Genomic DNA, 17,488 nt, shown 5'->3' on the forward strand with positions numbered 1-17,488 from the left:
CTGATGAGGCCTGACAAATCACCAAGGAAACAGGAGAATGTGAAAGACAAGTCAAAGAAGCTTTAGAAATGAGCCCTCAAGGAAGTTAGCCATGTTGCAGCAAGGCGTTATTAAAACAAAGAGTATGGCGGCGGGTTTGGGATTTTTAAGGGATTTAAAAGAAACACAGTGTAATAGTGCAGTTTCTCACCCCTGCCAGCTCTCAGAGACTGGCTGTATCCCTGGCTGCATGGATGGCACTGTTTGGATGGATTGTGGGGTTTGCAATGACAAAAGAGAGCTGCTGAAGAGCTGCACCTGGATGAACAGCCCAGCTCCTGCTTGACCGGCATTCACCTGCAAAGTGAGTTTTCCTGGCTTTTCCTGCCTCTGGCCAGAGGCAAAGACCACGCTGAACATGTTTGCTCCGCAGGTTACCCACCTCAGAGGGGGCTGGGGACCTGGACACACACCTGATGGAGGAATGCATATGGCACCACTAAAGAACAAACTTGTGCAGCTGCTTCCTTAGGGAATGTTTGCCATGCTTCCCTTCCCCTGCTATTAGACAGACTCCAGAGGTTCTAAAGCTCTACAGTGCTCAGAGTAGTTGCAGGCAGGCCTGTATCCCAAGAAATAAACCAAAAGAGAAAACAGACAGATGGACACAGACATGCTGAAACTACCTAGAGGGACAGAGGAGGTGGCGTCAGGCTTTTCTTCAGTAAGGTTTGAGGACAAATAGACAGCAAGAAACATTTTTATTACACAGGAGGAAAATATTCCACAGTGAGGGTGGCCAGCCTCTTAAGCAAGGGCTCTGAGAAGCTGTGGACTCTCCATCCTTGGGAGTACCAAGACCATAGCTGGACAAGGTCCTGAACAAAACTGAGATGACTCCAGAGATGCCCCTGTTTTGAGCAGAGGTGTACATGACCTTCAGATGTGCCTTCTGACTTCAGTTTTTCTAGGATTCTAGAGAAAAGTTGATAGATATCAGAGAATTAGCTCTCAATTTCTTTTGTTTTTTTGAGGCTTAGAAATTCAGCCACACCAGCTACAAGAGGTAGTGTTAAGAGCTGGGCAGCAAAGAACATGGGTGGTGCAATGAATGGTTTAAGAGACAGCCTACAGCTTTCCTCTGCCACGTAATTTTCAATGTAACTCTTACTCATCAAGAAAGACAAGTTGTCTTCAGTCATCTATGGACTTTTGAAGCAAATGAAGAAAAGACCAAGTCCTTAGGAACCTTACAGAATCAATCCTTCATCTCAGAATTTAAATTTACTAATAAGACATTTAGCTCTATAGCATCAGGGATCCCTCTCTGGGCTCTGGGTTTCACAGCAAGTTATGCAAGGTCCCTTATTTTGGTGTTGGCCTGTGAAGGGAAGAAATCTGACAAAAGCCCATTGTACCTCAATAAAGCTCCCTTATTTCTTTGCTAAATGAGGTGATTGAAATATCACATAGTCCTTGACTTTACTGACAGCAGGTGAGTAGATCCTGATCCTGATCCGAGAAAGCAGGCTGATCCCAAATGAGCATCATGTTCCCTCTGCTCTCATATCTGTCCTCCAAGGCAACAAGGTGGCACCTTGCATGATGCACAGTCAAAGGAAGACATGATTATCTAGTCATAACAACATCTTCAGCCTTTCACTTGTACTGTCCATCGTGGATAACTCTCCACCAGTTAATGGCATTTTTGCAGTGTGATCCCATTTCTTCCTTCATGGGACTGAAAATGAGCATGATACAGCATGCTTTTTCTCAACAAACCAGCACAGATCTTTTAAATTTTGATTTAATATTCAACAAAAAATATTTTATTTATTTTGATGGGGAATAAAAATTTGATTAGAAGAGCAATATTATGGAAGAGAATCAATTTACCCAGTGTAATTTCCACTGAAACACAATTCCTAGTAATGGCAACAAGGTTCTTAGCACTGATAGCATCAAACACATCTGAAAATTCTAATCAGCAAGCCAATGCTAGTATTTAGGATCTTTTAAAAAATTCATGTAAGATCACTGGACTGTAAAACTTATAAGATTTGTCCTTTACCACCACTAGACTACACAAGCATGTTAATGAAGATATTAGTTGATTTATTTCATATTATAAATAAAATGTGTGCACCCAATTATTTCTCAGTGAAGGGTTTATTCTTGCTGCCAATCTCAATCTAGCTTTATCAGCACTAGCAGGAAAAAAGATGCTACTTTCCTACATCTTACCCCTAGAACAGCTGTTGGGAATATGGTGCTTAAAGTATCTGTGGGCCCTTATTTACACTCCCCTAATATTACTGAAGTGGTGGTTGCAGAAGTGGGAAATCAAACACTACTTTCAATAAAGAAAGGTTGTTAAACAGAGAAGAGAACCCATTTGGCTTGTCTGAGATCTGGTAAATAAATAGCACTTAATTGCCAGCTGCTCCTTTTTTCTTTTTTTTTTTTTTAATATAATCAAAGGAGTAAGTGTTTTCTGGAAGTTTAAACATGGATTGGACTGTACAGAGCCCTGAAAAGCACCAGAGAATTAAGACAACACTTTTGGGAACATTTCTCTATGTCCTGGGAGATCACATATTTCTTAAGCAGTTTTCAAAATATCAGCCACTGGGTGAGAGAAGGAACAGGCATGGAAGTGAACATCTGTAGGTTGAATCCAGTCCCTCACATTTAACTTGTAACCATTCCCTATAAGGTTATCAGTACTGGAATAAGGTTATTCCCTATAAGGTTATGGAGTATTACTACTCCAGTGCCACTTTTACAGAAAAAAAAAAAAAAATCTAAGTGAAATTCATACTGCAAGAGGCAAGAGTAGCAATTGAAAACATTTCCACAGTAATTACTCCACTCTGTTTATTTACCAGGTAAAATGCAAATAAAAGGGATATTTATTTTTTATCTCTTATATTTATTCTTCTTTAATGCTGCTTTGGAGAAGAATCAGTTTATAGTTGTGCATAAGTATGCATTGGTTGGGTTGTATGCTGAATAGGTGTTTGGTGAGCAAGAGGTAGATGGAATAAAAAAAGGCCACAAATCTCCTCTGCACTTAGGCTATATTAATAAATACAGCCATAACATGCTCCATCTATTCAACAATGATCTTAATTTCAGCACTAAACTCCTACTAGAAACTGTATATTTAAAGGTATATCATTGTTATAATGGCCATGGCACTTACAAAGCACCAGATTCAGCAATTTTCAGCCACCAGCAGTTGTGTCTGTGGCTTCTGACATTTCAGAAGGTTTGTATGTGACAAAAAGGAATGGCTGTGACAGTTAACAACATGTGTGAAGGATCTGAGACCTGCAGACCCCAATGCCAGCTGAGGCTTACTGGAACTTAATAGGTGGTAGATTGGTTAAAAGACTGATGAGGAAAAAAAAAACCTCACAATGCCCTCCCCTACTGTCTGTTGCAACCTCCTGAACAGAAATGTTCTTTTTGTCCCTGCTCCCACTGAAAGAGTGTGGACCATGGGAATATTAAATTCTACTACTTGTATGAGAAAAAAGCTAGGAAAAAAGGGAAGGAAATACCTCAGCAGTGCCATCTTTGCTTGTAGAAAAAAATTCTGCTAGCTCCATCTGAAAATGGATTGGCTCTGCTCTAAATGCTGGGAATGGTAGAAATTCAATCAATTTCAAAGGCAGCATAGTGAAGCTAGCACTAGTTACCTTTGGATTTTCTACTCAGAAGAGTTACTATATTTTAGAGGTACATGGTCTTGCTGAAAAAGCTGATAGAGGCCCCTTGTGACACCTCAATTAGACAAAAGGGTTGTAACCTGTCTCCCCATGATGGAACTGTGGAAAATGTGTGCTCCCCACAGTCCACATCACCAAATACGTACCCTGACCACTCTCCTTGGAGGGAGCAATGAGCGTAAAGAGGGAGCTGCAGTGCACTCCAGCAGCAATTCCTACCCTCCCAACCTCAAAAGTGAGGCATATCACAGACAAAACAGTCCTACCCTGCATGAACACTCAAAGCCTGAAATGAGGTTTAGGGCTGGATATTAGGAAAAATTTCTCCACCGACAGGGTTGTCAAGCTTTTGCCCAGGGAAGTGGTGGAGTCACCATCCCTGGAGGTATTTAAAAGATGTGTAGATGCTGTGCTTAGGAACATGACTTAGTGGTGGACTGGGCAATACTGGCTTAATTGTTGGATTTGATGATCTTAAAGTTTCTTTACAACCTAAATGATTTTGTGATTTTATGATTTCTGGTCATCTGGCATTTATCAGAGTTCTTTAAAAAAGGTGTATCAGTCTCAGATGCACATGCTATTTATTTTACATGTTAAATGATTAGTAAACTGCAAAAGTAAGTCCTCAGTAGGTAGGGAATGCCAGGAGCAATGTGGCCTTTGCAGAAAGACCTTGAGTTGCATATTGAACAGCAAGGACAGGAAGGTATTGAACAGGTGATGATTAACTGTGTACTCTCTGCCTGCGGCACCAAATGGGGAAGGGTCTCTGAGGTATACAAAGAAAAATGCACAGGCAGTGGTTCTGGCAGCTCCTGGCTTCTGAGTGTTCAGGTTCACAATCTGCATTGCAATTCACAATAAATTGGCGTTATCTGGGGATAAAAAGAAGACAAAAGTGGACTTTTATCACACTGCACCAGAGTGACACCCATGTGGGTCATCAGCAGGGCCAGAATATGTTCAGTCTCATGCTGACACATGCTGAGCTGAGTTGGTGGCACTCCTAGCAGCGTGTCAGCCTTTATGTCAGCCCTACACCTGCCACACATGACTGTCACCTTTGTTCTGGCTTTCCAGCTTCAGCACTAATTTTATGAGAGGCACTGCAGCACATCCCCTGCTCCTGCAATAACCCCGTGCATTAATGCACCCCTGCCAGCGAAGGGGAGCCTGTGCTGTCACTGTTTGGAGTGTGATCACAAGCCCAGCCAGTGAATCAGGCTCCTTGGGGGCAATGAGGTGCCTCTTACATGTCTCAGACACAGCCCAGCATGTGCAATAGCAGAACTGTAGGCATTTGTGTACCTTTCCTGGACATAACACAGATGGAAGCATGATTTAAATGGGGATTTGTGGATGACACCCTTGCCTGCAGGAGCTAAATTCAGCCCATCATGCTCAGGGAGTTATGAGAGGAAAGAACATTATCCTACATTTACATGATGCAATGAAGCACCATGCAAAATTACCAGCCTATTGGCAAATGTATCAGTTCAGGAATCAGCACAGCTACACAAGCACGGCCCCATGCCTTGGCCAGTTAAGCCTGACAAAAAAGGTGGAGCTAACTTGTTAAATTAGAGCCATGCTAAAGGAGGTGTGCTCTGTAGACTCAGGACTAACTTAAGGCTTAAAACATTGCACTGATGGCTGTGCTGTGCAAGTGGTTCATGAACAATCCTGGATGCCCAGTAAAAATCCAAACTTTACTCAAACACATGCTAATGAGTGTCATCTCCTACGCAGCAAACTGACATTTTTTCAAAGGCTTGCTAACAGTGTGAGTTTCAGACATATTGTATAAAGGATCTGGAATACATCATTAATTCAATAGAGACTCACTGTCAGATCCTGAGCCTTTGTTTCAAAGCATAAAGGTGGCAAGCACATTTCTTCAAGAATTATATTTGATGGACAATATACAATAAAAGTATATTTTCCATGCTTTGTTCTTGGAATAGCTGAAAGATTTTGCTGAGAAATTTTTTCAAAAGAATTCTGCTTGCTATTTCACATGGAATACACTAAACTAAATGGTTAAAATTTGGAGAAATTATATAGCCACCAAAAATCGAGCCTTATAATTTCAAGCATTAAGCAACACTACTAGGTGATATTTTCTGCATTACCTTTAGTCATGTATCTGGTGAAACATTTTAGATAGAGAGGCAAGATTAAAAAAATTCCTACAGCTGTGCTGTGAAGTGTTGCAAAAATAGTTACAACTAAAACATCCTTTCTTGTGATCACAGACTTTTTTAGAGCATACCAAACACTGCTGGAAAAAGAGCCATTCAAAAAGTGGTATGTGCGTTCTCATATAGAAATAAATTGAAGGCAATACCACCTATGCAGCAGTGACAAGTTAATTCAATTTCCATCTCAAAATCAGGTAAAGTGTATCTCATTTGTTACCATGGATACAAGACATTATTTCCATTTGTTTGAGATCTCACAGTGGGTATGAAATTAAACTGTGACACAGTTTTATGGAGGAAGTTGACTAAAACCCCCATAAGTTCAATGTTATTAGTCCAGAGGATTTTCTTTTTTTAGACACAGCAAATAAGGAGGTTGCTACTACTGTCCATAAGGTACACTTCATAAGCAAACATCTGTGTGATTTTCCTGATGCTTCTTTGGATCTGTGGGAGTGATAGAAGAGGAAATAAGCATCCATTTCATCAGTCCTGCAAATACAGGGAAGAATCCTGAAAAACATCCAGATGGTAGAAGTACATTAAAAATACATTGGTGTTGTGTTATTTGCTATTGTTTGGCACCAAATATGTTTACAAAAAATGTCTTGATTCTGAAAATGCATGCAATTTTTCTCAGATAAATCTGCTTTTCAGGCTGAAGCTCAAATCACTTGCTCTCTTGTTTTCAGAGTTAGAATAAGAAGTGTATGAAAAAGTGGGGGAGAATGAAGAGAAAAGAAGATGGAGACACGTGAATTTTAATGCTGACATATATGAAGGATTCAGGAATTCAGTGGCATTCGGTTTACCTTGTCTGAAATTAATTTTAATATATACAAAAGGATAAAAGGGAATACAGGTCTTCTTGTTAAATTATTTATACTCAAGTCTTGGATATATATTTAATATTTCATAGTGAGACTTATTTCCATAGATGCTGAGCACCTGCTACACTGACAGATTTCAGCTAAGGTTGTCGTCTCTCAACATTTACAAAACCAAGCTGAGATAAAACTGAGTCTACCTAAATCAAAGGTTTATTTCTACATATTCATGCATTAACTGCATGAAAATCACAAAGGTTATGGGATGTCATGACTATGGCTAATTACTGAAATCCAAAACCCTCATCCATCTGCTTAACTGACTGATAATTTCCCACCAAATATTCTGAACTTCACCTCCCATGCTTTCTGTGTTGCTGCTCTCCTCAGCATATTGTCAGACTGGATTATCTGTAGTGTCTTCTTCAGCTCCTTGGGCCATCTCTAATTATATCCCACTGGGAGCAAGTGGGTCTGACCCTGAGATGGCAAACTAGAAAAATTGAGAACCTCACAGTAAAACTGTCACGAACACAGAAACTCTCAGAGGAATAGGGACTACAGTGTCCACGGACAGCTGAACAGAGAGATAAGTCAGCCACTCTGTGTTATTGATTTGCATTATTAACATTTGCTTGAAGTTCAATAAAAATCTATTTATATTCTACAGACTTGATTATACTTTATCCAGACACCAGACAGAAAATTATAACGCCAAATGGGTGCTAGGGCTTTAGAATTTTTTTTAGTAGTATTTTATGCCTATTTTTTACTAATTTTTATGGAGAATTAGCACCAGGATGAAATATAGCACAATCTTTGCATATGGTGTTAAATTTATTAAAACCATGATATTTAAGTATCCATTTATATAAGGATAAGATCATGAACAGACCTAAAGCTTATCTAAAGAATACAGAAACCTCAAGTATTTTTGAGTAATGACTTAATTCTGAAGTCTGGGAAAGATTTTATTCCTGAATTATCAATTACTTATTTTCAATTTTTAAAGCATTTTGGTCAGAATTATTCCACCACCCAACAAATCACCCTGATTTTGTAAAACTTTGCAGGCTTAAAGTGGCTTGCATTGATATCAATATGTGTGTAGGGTTGCCTTGTGCTTTGTCATTGGGTGTGAGCTGGGATTTGCAGATTTGCTGGATTCGATGGGTAGGTACCAGGACAGCCATGCAATTTCTAACCCAACAAGGCAGCTCATATGTAAATGAGTATCTCCTGGGTTTTGCCATACAAAAACAGCTTAGCACAGTCTGGAAGCGGGTACAACTTGTCCCCTTGTGGAATCTAATAACCTGGGGTGACAGAGGAGCGTGTGCAATGCTACAGATGAAGGAAGCAAAACTAACCTGCTCATACCAGGCTGTGAGGCTCCACTCCAGCTGGGAGCACAACCCAGTTCTGTGGAGAGCCACTGCCCTTGTGCTCTGTCACGTACCAGCTGAACACAAGTGCCTGGGCAGGGAAGATGCTGCACACACATGCACACTGGATGAGGGCTCCCGTGTGTCAGTGGACATGTCAGACAACACAGTGGGAGCAGTCTGGATGTGCTTGCCAAGACTCACCCAGCACAGTGTCAGGAGCACACTAACAAATAAGGGATAATAATTATGATAAACTGACACCCCTTGCCCCTGCAGAGACACAGTGCAGTTTCTTGTTCACTGGTGTCAGAGAAAAAGCTTTTTTGCTGCACTAAACCACTTAAAAACTGTCTGAATGGAAAGGTTACATCCGTGGGTCAGCATAAATGATAATAGCTCAGGAAACAGCACTGATGTTGCTAATGATTTGCAAGTTAAGGAGGGTAGTCTGGACATGCCGATATCTCAGTCATTCTCGAACAATAGCAGAAAAAAAGATGCAGATGAATGCAAATGAAGACACCACAGAACATTGACTATGATACATTAGACAATTTTTTTTTAAAATTTCTGTGCAATACCGGGGCCAGCTGGATTGTGAGAAGAGGAACAGAACAATTTGCTCATAACTAGCAAATGCATAAGGAGTTTTCTTGAATGATCAATGGGTTTGCAGTTTATGAATTCCTAAAATGACTATGCCTAAATATATCCCCAAATTCTCCTCCCTTTTCCCCCATCTAAAGTCCCCATGATTTTCTGAAAAGAAATCAGGACCTTAATGTACAGTCTTGAGTACAGCAGAACCCCATTGGTACCACTTTCCTAAAACAGAAGATCTGTTCTTTTCCTCCTTAGCAATACCTGCTGCATGCCTTGCATTGTCTGCTGTAGGAACTGCAGCTGCTGGTCCTTCGTAAGGCTTTCTTCTGTTCGGAAGAGCTGTCCTTTCTCCTGCTTCAGGAGCTCCACTTCATTCCTGTAAGCATCCAGCTGCCATCGAAGACTGTCGTTCTCTTCCTTTAGCGCATATGCTTGGGCGGCTAGAGCTAAGAGAAAATGAAAATGTGAAAAAATCAGTCAAATGGATTGTTTCTTTTCAAATAATACAGAGGACATTGTCTGGAGAGATGACAATACAGCTGGATGCCAGTGAGACATTTCGGAGCTGAGACAAGACCCAGCAGAGCTGAAAATGATTAGGTTCTGGCATGGATTGTTGCTGGGAGGTTATTTCCTGGGATGGAAGAAGCCATAAAGTGACCCTGGATAATTCAAATGCTACTTGCAATCTGGCTGCTAAATTTAGGCTTATATTTTAGGAAGAAACTGGCATGCAATCCAAGGGCAAGGCACTCACAAACTTTACAACCTTTTCCCAGTGATGTTATAGGAATTGATACAGCCATTTAGTATTTATACTTGCACAGTGGCCAGATGTTCCAGTCAGGTCTGTGCTAAGGAATTTTCCCAATGTAAAGTTGCTGGATTTAGTCCCTTGAGAGAGGAAACATGGAAATTTCTCTTCAGCCTTGCTATGAACTACTTCACAGCAACAGTTATGAGGAACCATTTAGACAGAAAAATGATGTAATAGAAAAAAATTATATAAAATGCAAATGCTGAAAAAAAGTGTTGGCACTACAAGAACATTACTACATTAAAGGCATTGAAAGACACTTAAGTCATTTCCTTAGGAAGCTCCATTTGGCCCCTTTTCAATTTAGAATGGCATTTTTATTATCATAACTGATAGCAGGTGTTTGTGAAGAAATCGATTAGTATGCAGGGATGGAAATTACATTTGCCAAATGACTTGCACAGTCTGCAATATAAGCTAAAATTTGTGTAGCAAAAGGCAGAAGGCTATAAAGCATGTAGTAGGAACATTATTTAAATAAATTATCCAAACATAAATACATATAGGGAAAGGTGGCATTCATTAATTAGGGATGTGGCTATCATCCTATAGAAGAACCCACTCCTGGTAGTATTTATATTTGGCAGGAGCAGTGGTCATTTGGCATAGCAAACTGCTATACCATGCTATTTTCCTTCTTGGAACCTGGTAACACAACAGAGTAGCTGTAATTAAAAAACAACAATCTACTATAGCCAGTTCTATCAACATTTGGTAACTGAACCACACAACTGATTTGCATTCCTGATTAAATGATTTCAGGCTTGGTATCACAGAATTCTTTTTTGCCCACCTACCACAGAAGTATGGTTAAACTCCAAATTATATGAAATTGCATATTAACTCCATTTAATACTAGGCACCTCTAGACTAGACCTTCTGCAGATAAAGAGTCCCCAGTTCCCCATGATAACATGATTCAGCACATTTGTGAAATTATACCAGCAATTAGGTAGAATGTCACAATATTTTATTAGCAATAAAAATGTTTTATCTTTGGTAGGACAAATCTACCTTCATCTCAGATAATTTTTACTAATTTTAAAGTATTACAAATGCATTATTCAAAATAATGTACAGTCAGCTACTATTCAAATACAGACATGGATTGGCTACCGTGCTTAATTTGGGTACTTTACAGAATCTCTCTGCAAGATTTAGCAATGGTTACAGTATTGTTACATCAAATTAAGTTGTTCTGAAAAGCATGTAATCATCCTTCCATGAGAAAATTTACCATCAAGAAATTGCACTGATGAGTCCAATGGGAAAATAAGAGGATGAACTATTTTTTAGTTTTTATTTTTGTAGGAGTCAACAAGCTACAATAAAATAAAGGATTAAAAAATAAAAAAAAAGAGGCCAAGCAAACAGAAACATCAGTCCAAAAAATATTTCAAGTCAAAATTAAATAGTTTGTGTTGGAATGGACCTCTAAAGATGATTTAGTACAGCTTGTGCAATTGTCTCACCACCCTTATCCTAAAATATTTCTTCCTTATGTCCAGTCTAAACCTACCCCCTTTCAGTTTATAAACTGTTTGCCCTTGCCTTGTCTTGTCACTACAGCCCCTGGTGAAAAGTCTCTCTGTCATTTGCACTCTCTAATTTCTACCAATTAGACTCTCATAAAATTTATATATATATAAATATTTATTTATATTATATTATATTATATTATATTATATTATATTATATTATATTAATATATATATAAATTTATATATTTATATATTTATATATATTTTTTATTTTTAATGTAACACTAACTTCTAGCCAGAAGCTGCCTACCCTTCAGCTCCCTGAGAACAGGAATAAAGACCATCAGGGATGGACTCAAGTTTCTACAGTGGCTCGGCAGCAGTAGCTCACCTTCTGCTCACCATTTATTCCAGCTCTCAAAAAACTTCCGAGAGCTGCTGCACAAGTGGGGGCGTGAGGCCAGTGTATTTCCCCACTTAAATGTGGGTTCTGACCCAGGGCGAGCTGAGGTTCAGACTGCCTTATCTGGAAAGGCTGCTTGACTGTTTTCTGTGCCTCACTACAGCCTAATTGGAGGACTTCTTCTCCTTTTTGTACTCCTAGGTGAGTTCAGGCTGTTAAGTGGGGTTACTGACAGCAAGGGATGTCTGCTATGGGGTCAGCAAAATAGGAGAAATAAGAAGGGCCACAACATCTCACAAAAGCTAGTAACCTGCATGTGACGAACCTATTAGAGTTCAAAAAATAACTAATCCAAATGGAACAAGTCACAATACATAGGAGCAATGAAGGTAACTGCCCATTTACCCTGTAGGAACGCAATGCAGGTTTTTACTGTTCAAAAACAGAGATTCACCTCTGAATGCTCTTATGTCATTACTTAAAAAAATATATGTAATACATAATATTAGAACCTGCATAACAATAATTACATTGCAGGGCTACCAAGAAGTTCCATCCGAGGCTGGTGCCCTGTTCTTTTTTACACACCAGAAGACAAAGGCTGGGTCTAGAAGACATTACAATCTATTTTAAGACAAAATGAAAACATCCAAACTACCTAAAGTGAGAGAATAAGAATACAGGAGAGATATGTTTCTGATAGGCAGGATTCCCTCAGGTGTACAGTGCCTTATCAACATTATTAATCACTCATACACAGCAAATAACAACAGGGTCCAAGGTAGAAACACGTTCTTAAATAAGGAAGATGCAACACATAGAGCAACAGTGTAACAGAGTTTTAAATGGCCACAAGCTTTTAAATTAATTATTTTTAGATAAGAGTCCATAAATGATACAACATTAACTACATGTTATATATTTTCCTATTTAATTTAAAGCTACAAAGAGTTAGTTCCTAACATGTATGGACAGAAAGGTTAACAGAAAATGAGAGTCAAACAAAAGGAAGACATCTGACAGACCTCAGGGTGTCCAGCTCATTCAACATTGGGTAACTCTTTTAAACAACATCAGACACATTCCTTGTGTTGACCTAACATAACTATGATTTTGAGATATTCATGTTTTAGTGTAACAAGTTTAAAATAACCCTGAATTCATATCAATGTCTTTTTTGATTCCAAGCAAAATATCTATTCTATATAAACATCCTATAATTTATTTTAAATTATATTTCAATTACAGCAATTATATATAATGATAATGTGATTTATTATATAGGATATAGAGGAAAGGCACTTAATTGAATATTAAATTAAAAATAGAGGAGAATTTTGGGGGAAAGAGAATCAGAATTTTAAAAAGTTTTTTTTTTTCAAATTTTGCATAAATTTTTGTCAGGAGTTCATTGACAAAGCTGGTAAGCGCAGTTTAAGTTGAAAAAAAAATTGTTCATCTAATCTCAAGCAATTTTACATTTGGTAGTTCAGATATTCATCTTCAAAATCCCTCTCTGAGGCACACTAAAAAACATCTTTGGATAAGAAGACAATGAATGCTGAAAGCATTTACAGAAGAACTATATACAAGGAATCTATATCAAAAGAAAACTGACAACAATCCCAAATAGCTGCCTGTGCCACAAGCAGAAGAAAACATTCCTACCTAAACAAACACAGCTGGAAAACAGCTCAATATTCTCTTTACAGCATTTTCACTGAGGGATGCAAAATGATACCTGCCAGCCTCAGAGAAGCAGCTGAAGGAAGATTAGACATATGTATGTGGGGGAAACCTTTGCACTCATATTTCAAAGACTTCCAAGAGGTTACTGTGATTTCTTTGTGCTGAGGCAGAAGTGCTATATTCAATTTAGCAACAGCCTCAGTGGCAAGATAGACTCCATTAGTGGATCCAAACTAGGTCCAAATCAAAAAGACACCCTTTTTAATACAAGAAATGACTGGCTGATTAGAAATCTAAGGACATATTCATTGATGGATGTCTCAGAAGAAACAAGCAATTAACTTTATTTTTCTAGAGCATCTACCTTGGATAGCTAGGAGAGTGTGTACTTTCTGACCAGCACTGATCTGTACTTTTCACTTTCAGCTGGTACTCAGTGACTGCATTTGACCTAATACATATCAGGGCCCACAGGAGCCAAAGCAGAATAAGTCTTCACAGGTGATATGGGGTAATTGTAGACTTTTATGACCCACATCATGTCATAGTGGCCAGGAAATAAAGCTAACAGCCCACATCTCTGAATGCATTTATTTATTGAGGACATTAGCGAGAATTCAAAATTTTCTACCATTTCTACCAATGCACACCCACACTGTGGATTACTCATTCGATGATGCCCTAATAACACTACAGCTAATGTTAATGACAGTCTGCTAATTTGCATAATGAGGACACACTGGGTTGAAAAGCATAAGCAGTAAGTTATCTCAAGAGCCTGAAAATATCTGAAAGTAGTATCTGAAAAAGAAATGAGAAACGCTAAAAAAAATAACAGAAAACCTGCGTGCAAATTCAGAGTAAAGGTTTTCCATATGTCCTCCTAGAAGAATTTCTTCTACAGTTTATATTTCCTAGAGATTCTTCTATATTTTACAGAAATAGATCATAAATCTGAAAACTTCTGTGATGTTTGTCCAGCCTTTTGGTCTAACCAGCAGAATTTTTCAGGGTTTTTGAACTGTAACTGATGTATTGATATAGTGAGACAGATGCCTACCCCCAAACCTTCCTGCTGTTTGAGTCCTACTAATGCCATTATCTAGATTTCCTTACTTGAAAATGAAGGTTTACATGATATAAAGTTTCTTTTGATAACAGCAAAAAGAGAAGCATCAAAACATGTCAAAATAATGGATATTGAGGTAATTTATTTCATCACTCCCGTTGCTGAGCATTTCCAATGTCAAAAAAACCATCTTGCAAGACACAGCTACTTCTTCAGAGTTTTCAGCTTGAGGGACTGAACAAATGTGAGTGGAGAAAAATAAGGACACAAAGTTCACAACTATAAATACAAACAATAAAAGTTATCCCTGGCCTCTAGCTAGCCTGCTTGTTTTTCAAATAGGTGAACTGTGAAGTAGTACAAGCATGTGAAAATCGTCAAGGAAAAATGTTTCTGGAGGATCTGGAAGGACATGAACTGTGTTTTGATGCTGTAGAAAACAGGGTAAGTTATAGAATAATGGCATTTGCCATTAGGAAGATAGTCTTTGCAGAAGTACAGTTCGGATTGTCTTAGGAGATACAGTGGGTAGCATCCTTGCTCATGGCAGGGAAATTGTAACTAGAGGATCATTAAGGTCCTTTCCAGTCTAAACCATTCTGTATTTCTATTATTATAACTACATAGGACCACTGTCCCCTTATTCACTTTTATCCTCTAAGACTGTGCTTAGTGCTCCATCCCACTGAAAATTTTAATTTTGTGCTAGAGTCTAGGAGTCCCATTATGATCACTCAATGGTAGGGTGTGTGTATGTCAGTCAGCAGCCCTACACTTTGGGATGTGTGAGAAGGTCATGTTTGGAGGAGTTGTGCAAGGTGGTGGGAAGGAAGGCACAGCCCTCATTGCAGATGGCAAGCTGCATGGCCTCTGAGGTGAAGAGAGACACCAAGCAACTGGACAGGTGATTACCAACATCTCCAGCACCAAGTGTCACAGCTGACCCTTCTCTCTGTGCTCTCCTAGAAACTTTCAGATAGAGGAAGACTTGGCAAGTACACCTTGGTTGCTTTGAGGCATCTTCTTGGGTCCACAATATCAGGATCCTATAATATCAGATTTCTATTCTATGAGTCATCCAATATCTAAAGCTGTTTATCATCATTTACCAATGATCCATTTACCAGTGATCCATTGTCTTGAGTTCCCAGAGAACACTTGCTTCTCTTTATCGACACACCCCAAATACCTGATAATTAGCATAGAGCTCAGATGTCAATGACAAGTGCATAAAAATATGTCTGATATTAGCAATTGAAAGCAACCTTCTTCCTATAATGCATTCTTTAACAAATACTTGTCCCATAGTTGCCCTCATTCCTGCAAAAATAAACTATGTCACTTGAGTTTTTTTAAAAAAACACAATTTGCTTACAGCTTGGAAATAGTTAGCTAAGTTCCATGAATAAACTCTAGAAACAGAATTTGCATGGTGTAAAAATAAATAATTGGGAGCAATTACAAGCTAACCTAGCTACGAACAGTGTTTTCTTTCCTCCTTCAGACATAATGCAACCAAACAATGAAGAGATTTCCACATTATTCTCAACTGCTAAGCACACTTCATTTGAATGTCTTGGTACTTGCAAATTTAAACTCTGAGGGCACTAATTATCCTATATGAGACAGGTTTATTGTCATTAATGTTAGTGGGGTTTAGACCCTGCACACTCGGAGGGAGATTTACTCTTTTGCAAAACCTGTTTAATCCAGGTGCAGTTGCTTCAAAGTCCTTTCCTTACCATGCAGCCTATATTCAATGCAGAGAAGCTCTTTATACCAGTTACATTCATGATGATACCAGATGTGCAAACTGAATAATCATGAGAATTATTTTCAGGTTTCCTATTCACACAAAACTTGGTAGGGAAGGAGGGAAGGAAGGAGGGAAGGAAGGCAGGCAGGCAGGAAGGCAGGAAGGCAGGAAGGCAGGCAGGCAGGAAGGCAGGCAGGCAGGAAGGCAGGCAGGAAGGAAGGCAGGCAGGAAGGAAGGCAGGCAGGAAGGAAGGCAGGCAGGAAGACAGGCAGGAAGGCAGGAAGGAAGGCAGGAAGGAAGGCAGGCAGGAAGGCAGGAAGGAAGGCAGGCAGGAAGGCAGGAAGGCAGGCAGGAAGGCAGGCAGGAAGGCAGGAAGGAAGGCAGGAAGGAAGGCAGGAAGGAAGGCAGGCAGGAAGGCAGGAAGGAAGGCAGGCAGGAAGGCAGGAAGGCAGGAAGGAAGGCAGGCAGGAAGGCAGGAAGGCAGGAAGGCAGGAAGGCAGGAAGGAAGGCAGGAAGGAAGGAAAAGAGATCCATGAAAGTTTGGAACTAGATGATATATGAGGCCCCTTCCAACACTAGCCATGCAATGATTCTGTGAGTCTATTAATTGCAATTTTATCCATCCCATTCAGGACAGACCTCTTCACATTTGAGAAATTAAAGTGTTTCTCTTTGAAAATAAACAAAATCTTCTTTTTAAAAAGAAACAAAATTTCTCCCTGCTTAGCAGACATCAGCAACATCACTGCTCTTTCCTAGGTTTATGACACCTGTGGCTCACCAGTAATTTAGGAAGGCTTATTGTATAATAAAGCACATCTCTTTGCAAATACCAGAGAAGGTGCAGGGAAAGGGAGGACCTACTACTGTCCAGCTGGGACTAATAAAAAAAAAATGTAGACAAATGCTGGCTCTGCAGGGGACTAAGAATGCCCCAGAGAACAGCTCTGCCAACTCCAGTGGTATTATGATGAGTCCCATGATAGCTAACAATTTATTTAAAGGCTTAGAGAGATCACTGAACACCTGTGGTTTAAGTTTCTGGAGTAGTGGCTTCCAGACTTTCTAGATTGTGGATCAGTACTGGCTCTTCCAATTTAATCATGCTCTCACAACCTGAGTTTCAATTAAAAACACTAACAAGACCACTTAATCTAGCTGTTTTAGCCAGTCCAAGGAATAAAGATGTAGATTACTTGGAACAGTCTTACAAGTGATCATTGACTCCAGTGGTCATTTGGGATAATTGATTTGGACCTTGTGGCTGCAGAAAACCCACTTGAACAGTGATCCAAAGGTTGCAAAGATGCAAGACTCATTTCCCACTTTAAGCCAATCTTCCTACCCCTCTTTTTGTACCCTTCTCTCTTTCACCTTTGCACTGGTTCTGTTCAGCTCATCTTCAGCTCTAAATTAATGAGTCCAGCTATTTGCTCATTTGTAATTCCCACTTGCCTGACATGGTCAGATGTTTCTCTCTTCCCTCACTCATACTTATTTTGCACTACATTCTCTAGTCCCCTGTTACCCAGATCTGT

At 39.3% G+C, this 17,488-nt stretch overlaps 1 protein-coding gene across 16 annotated transcripts in view; it reads right to left on the reverse strand.

Annotated features, from left to right (window-relative positions):
- ENOX1 (ecto-NOX disulfide-thiol exchanger 1) overlaps positions 1–17,488 on the reverse strand; it is a 352,618-nt gene that overhangs the window by 33,299 nt on the left and 301,831 nt on the right. For all 16 annotated transcript variants that reach the window (XM_086881222.1, XM_086881220.1, XM_086881228.1 and 13 more), the window contains one exon: positions 8,997–9,181. In XM_086881222.1, coding sequence (XP_086737348.1) covers positions 8,997–9,181 — 185 coding nt within the window. The remainder of the gene's footprint in view (positions 1–8,996; positions 9,182–17,488) is intronic.

The sequence above is a fragment of the Cyanistes caeruleus genome, chromosome 3, assembly GCF_971803275.1.
Source record: "Cyanistes caeruleus chromosome 3, bCyaCae1.hap1.1, whole genome shotgun sequence".
In the NCBI taxonomy this organism is placed as follows: domain Eukaryota; kingdom Metazoa; phylum Chordata; class Aves; order Passeriformes; family Paridae; genus Cyanistes; species Cyanistes caeruleus.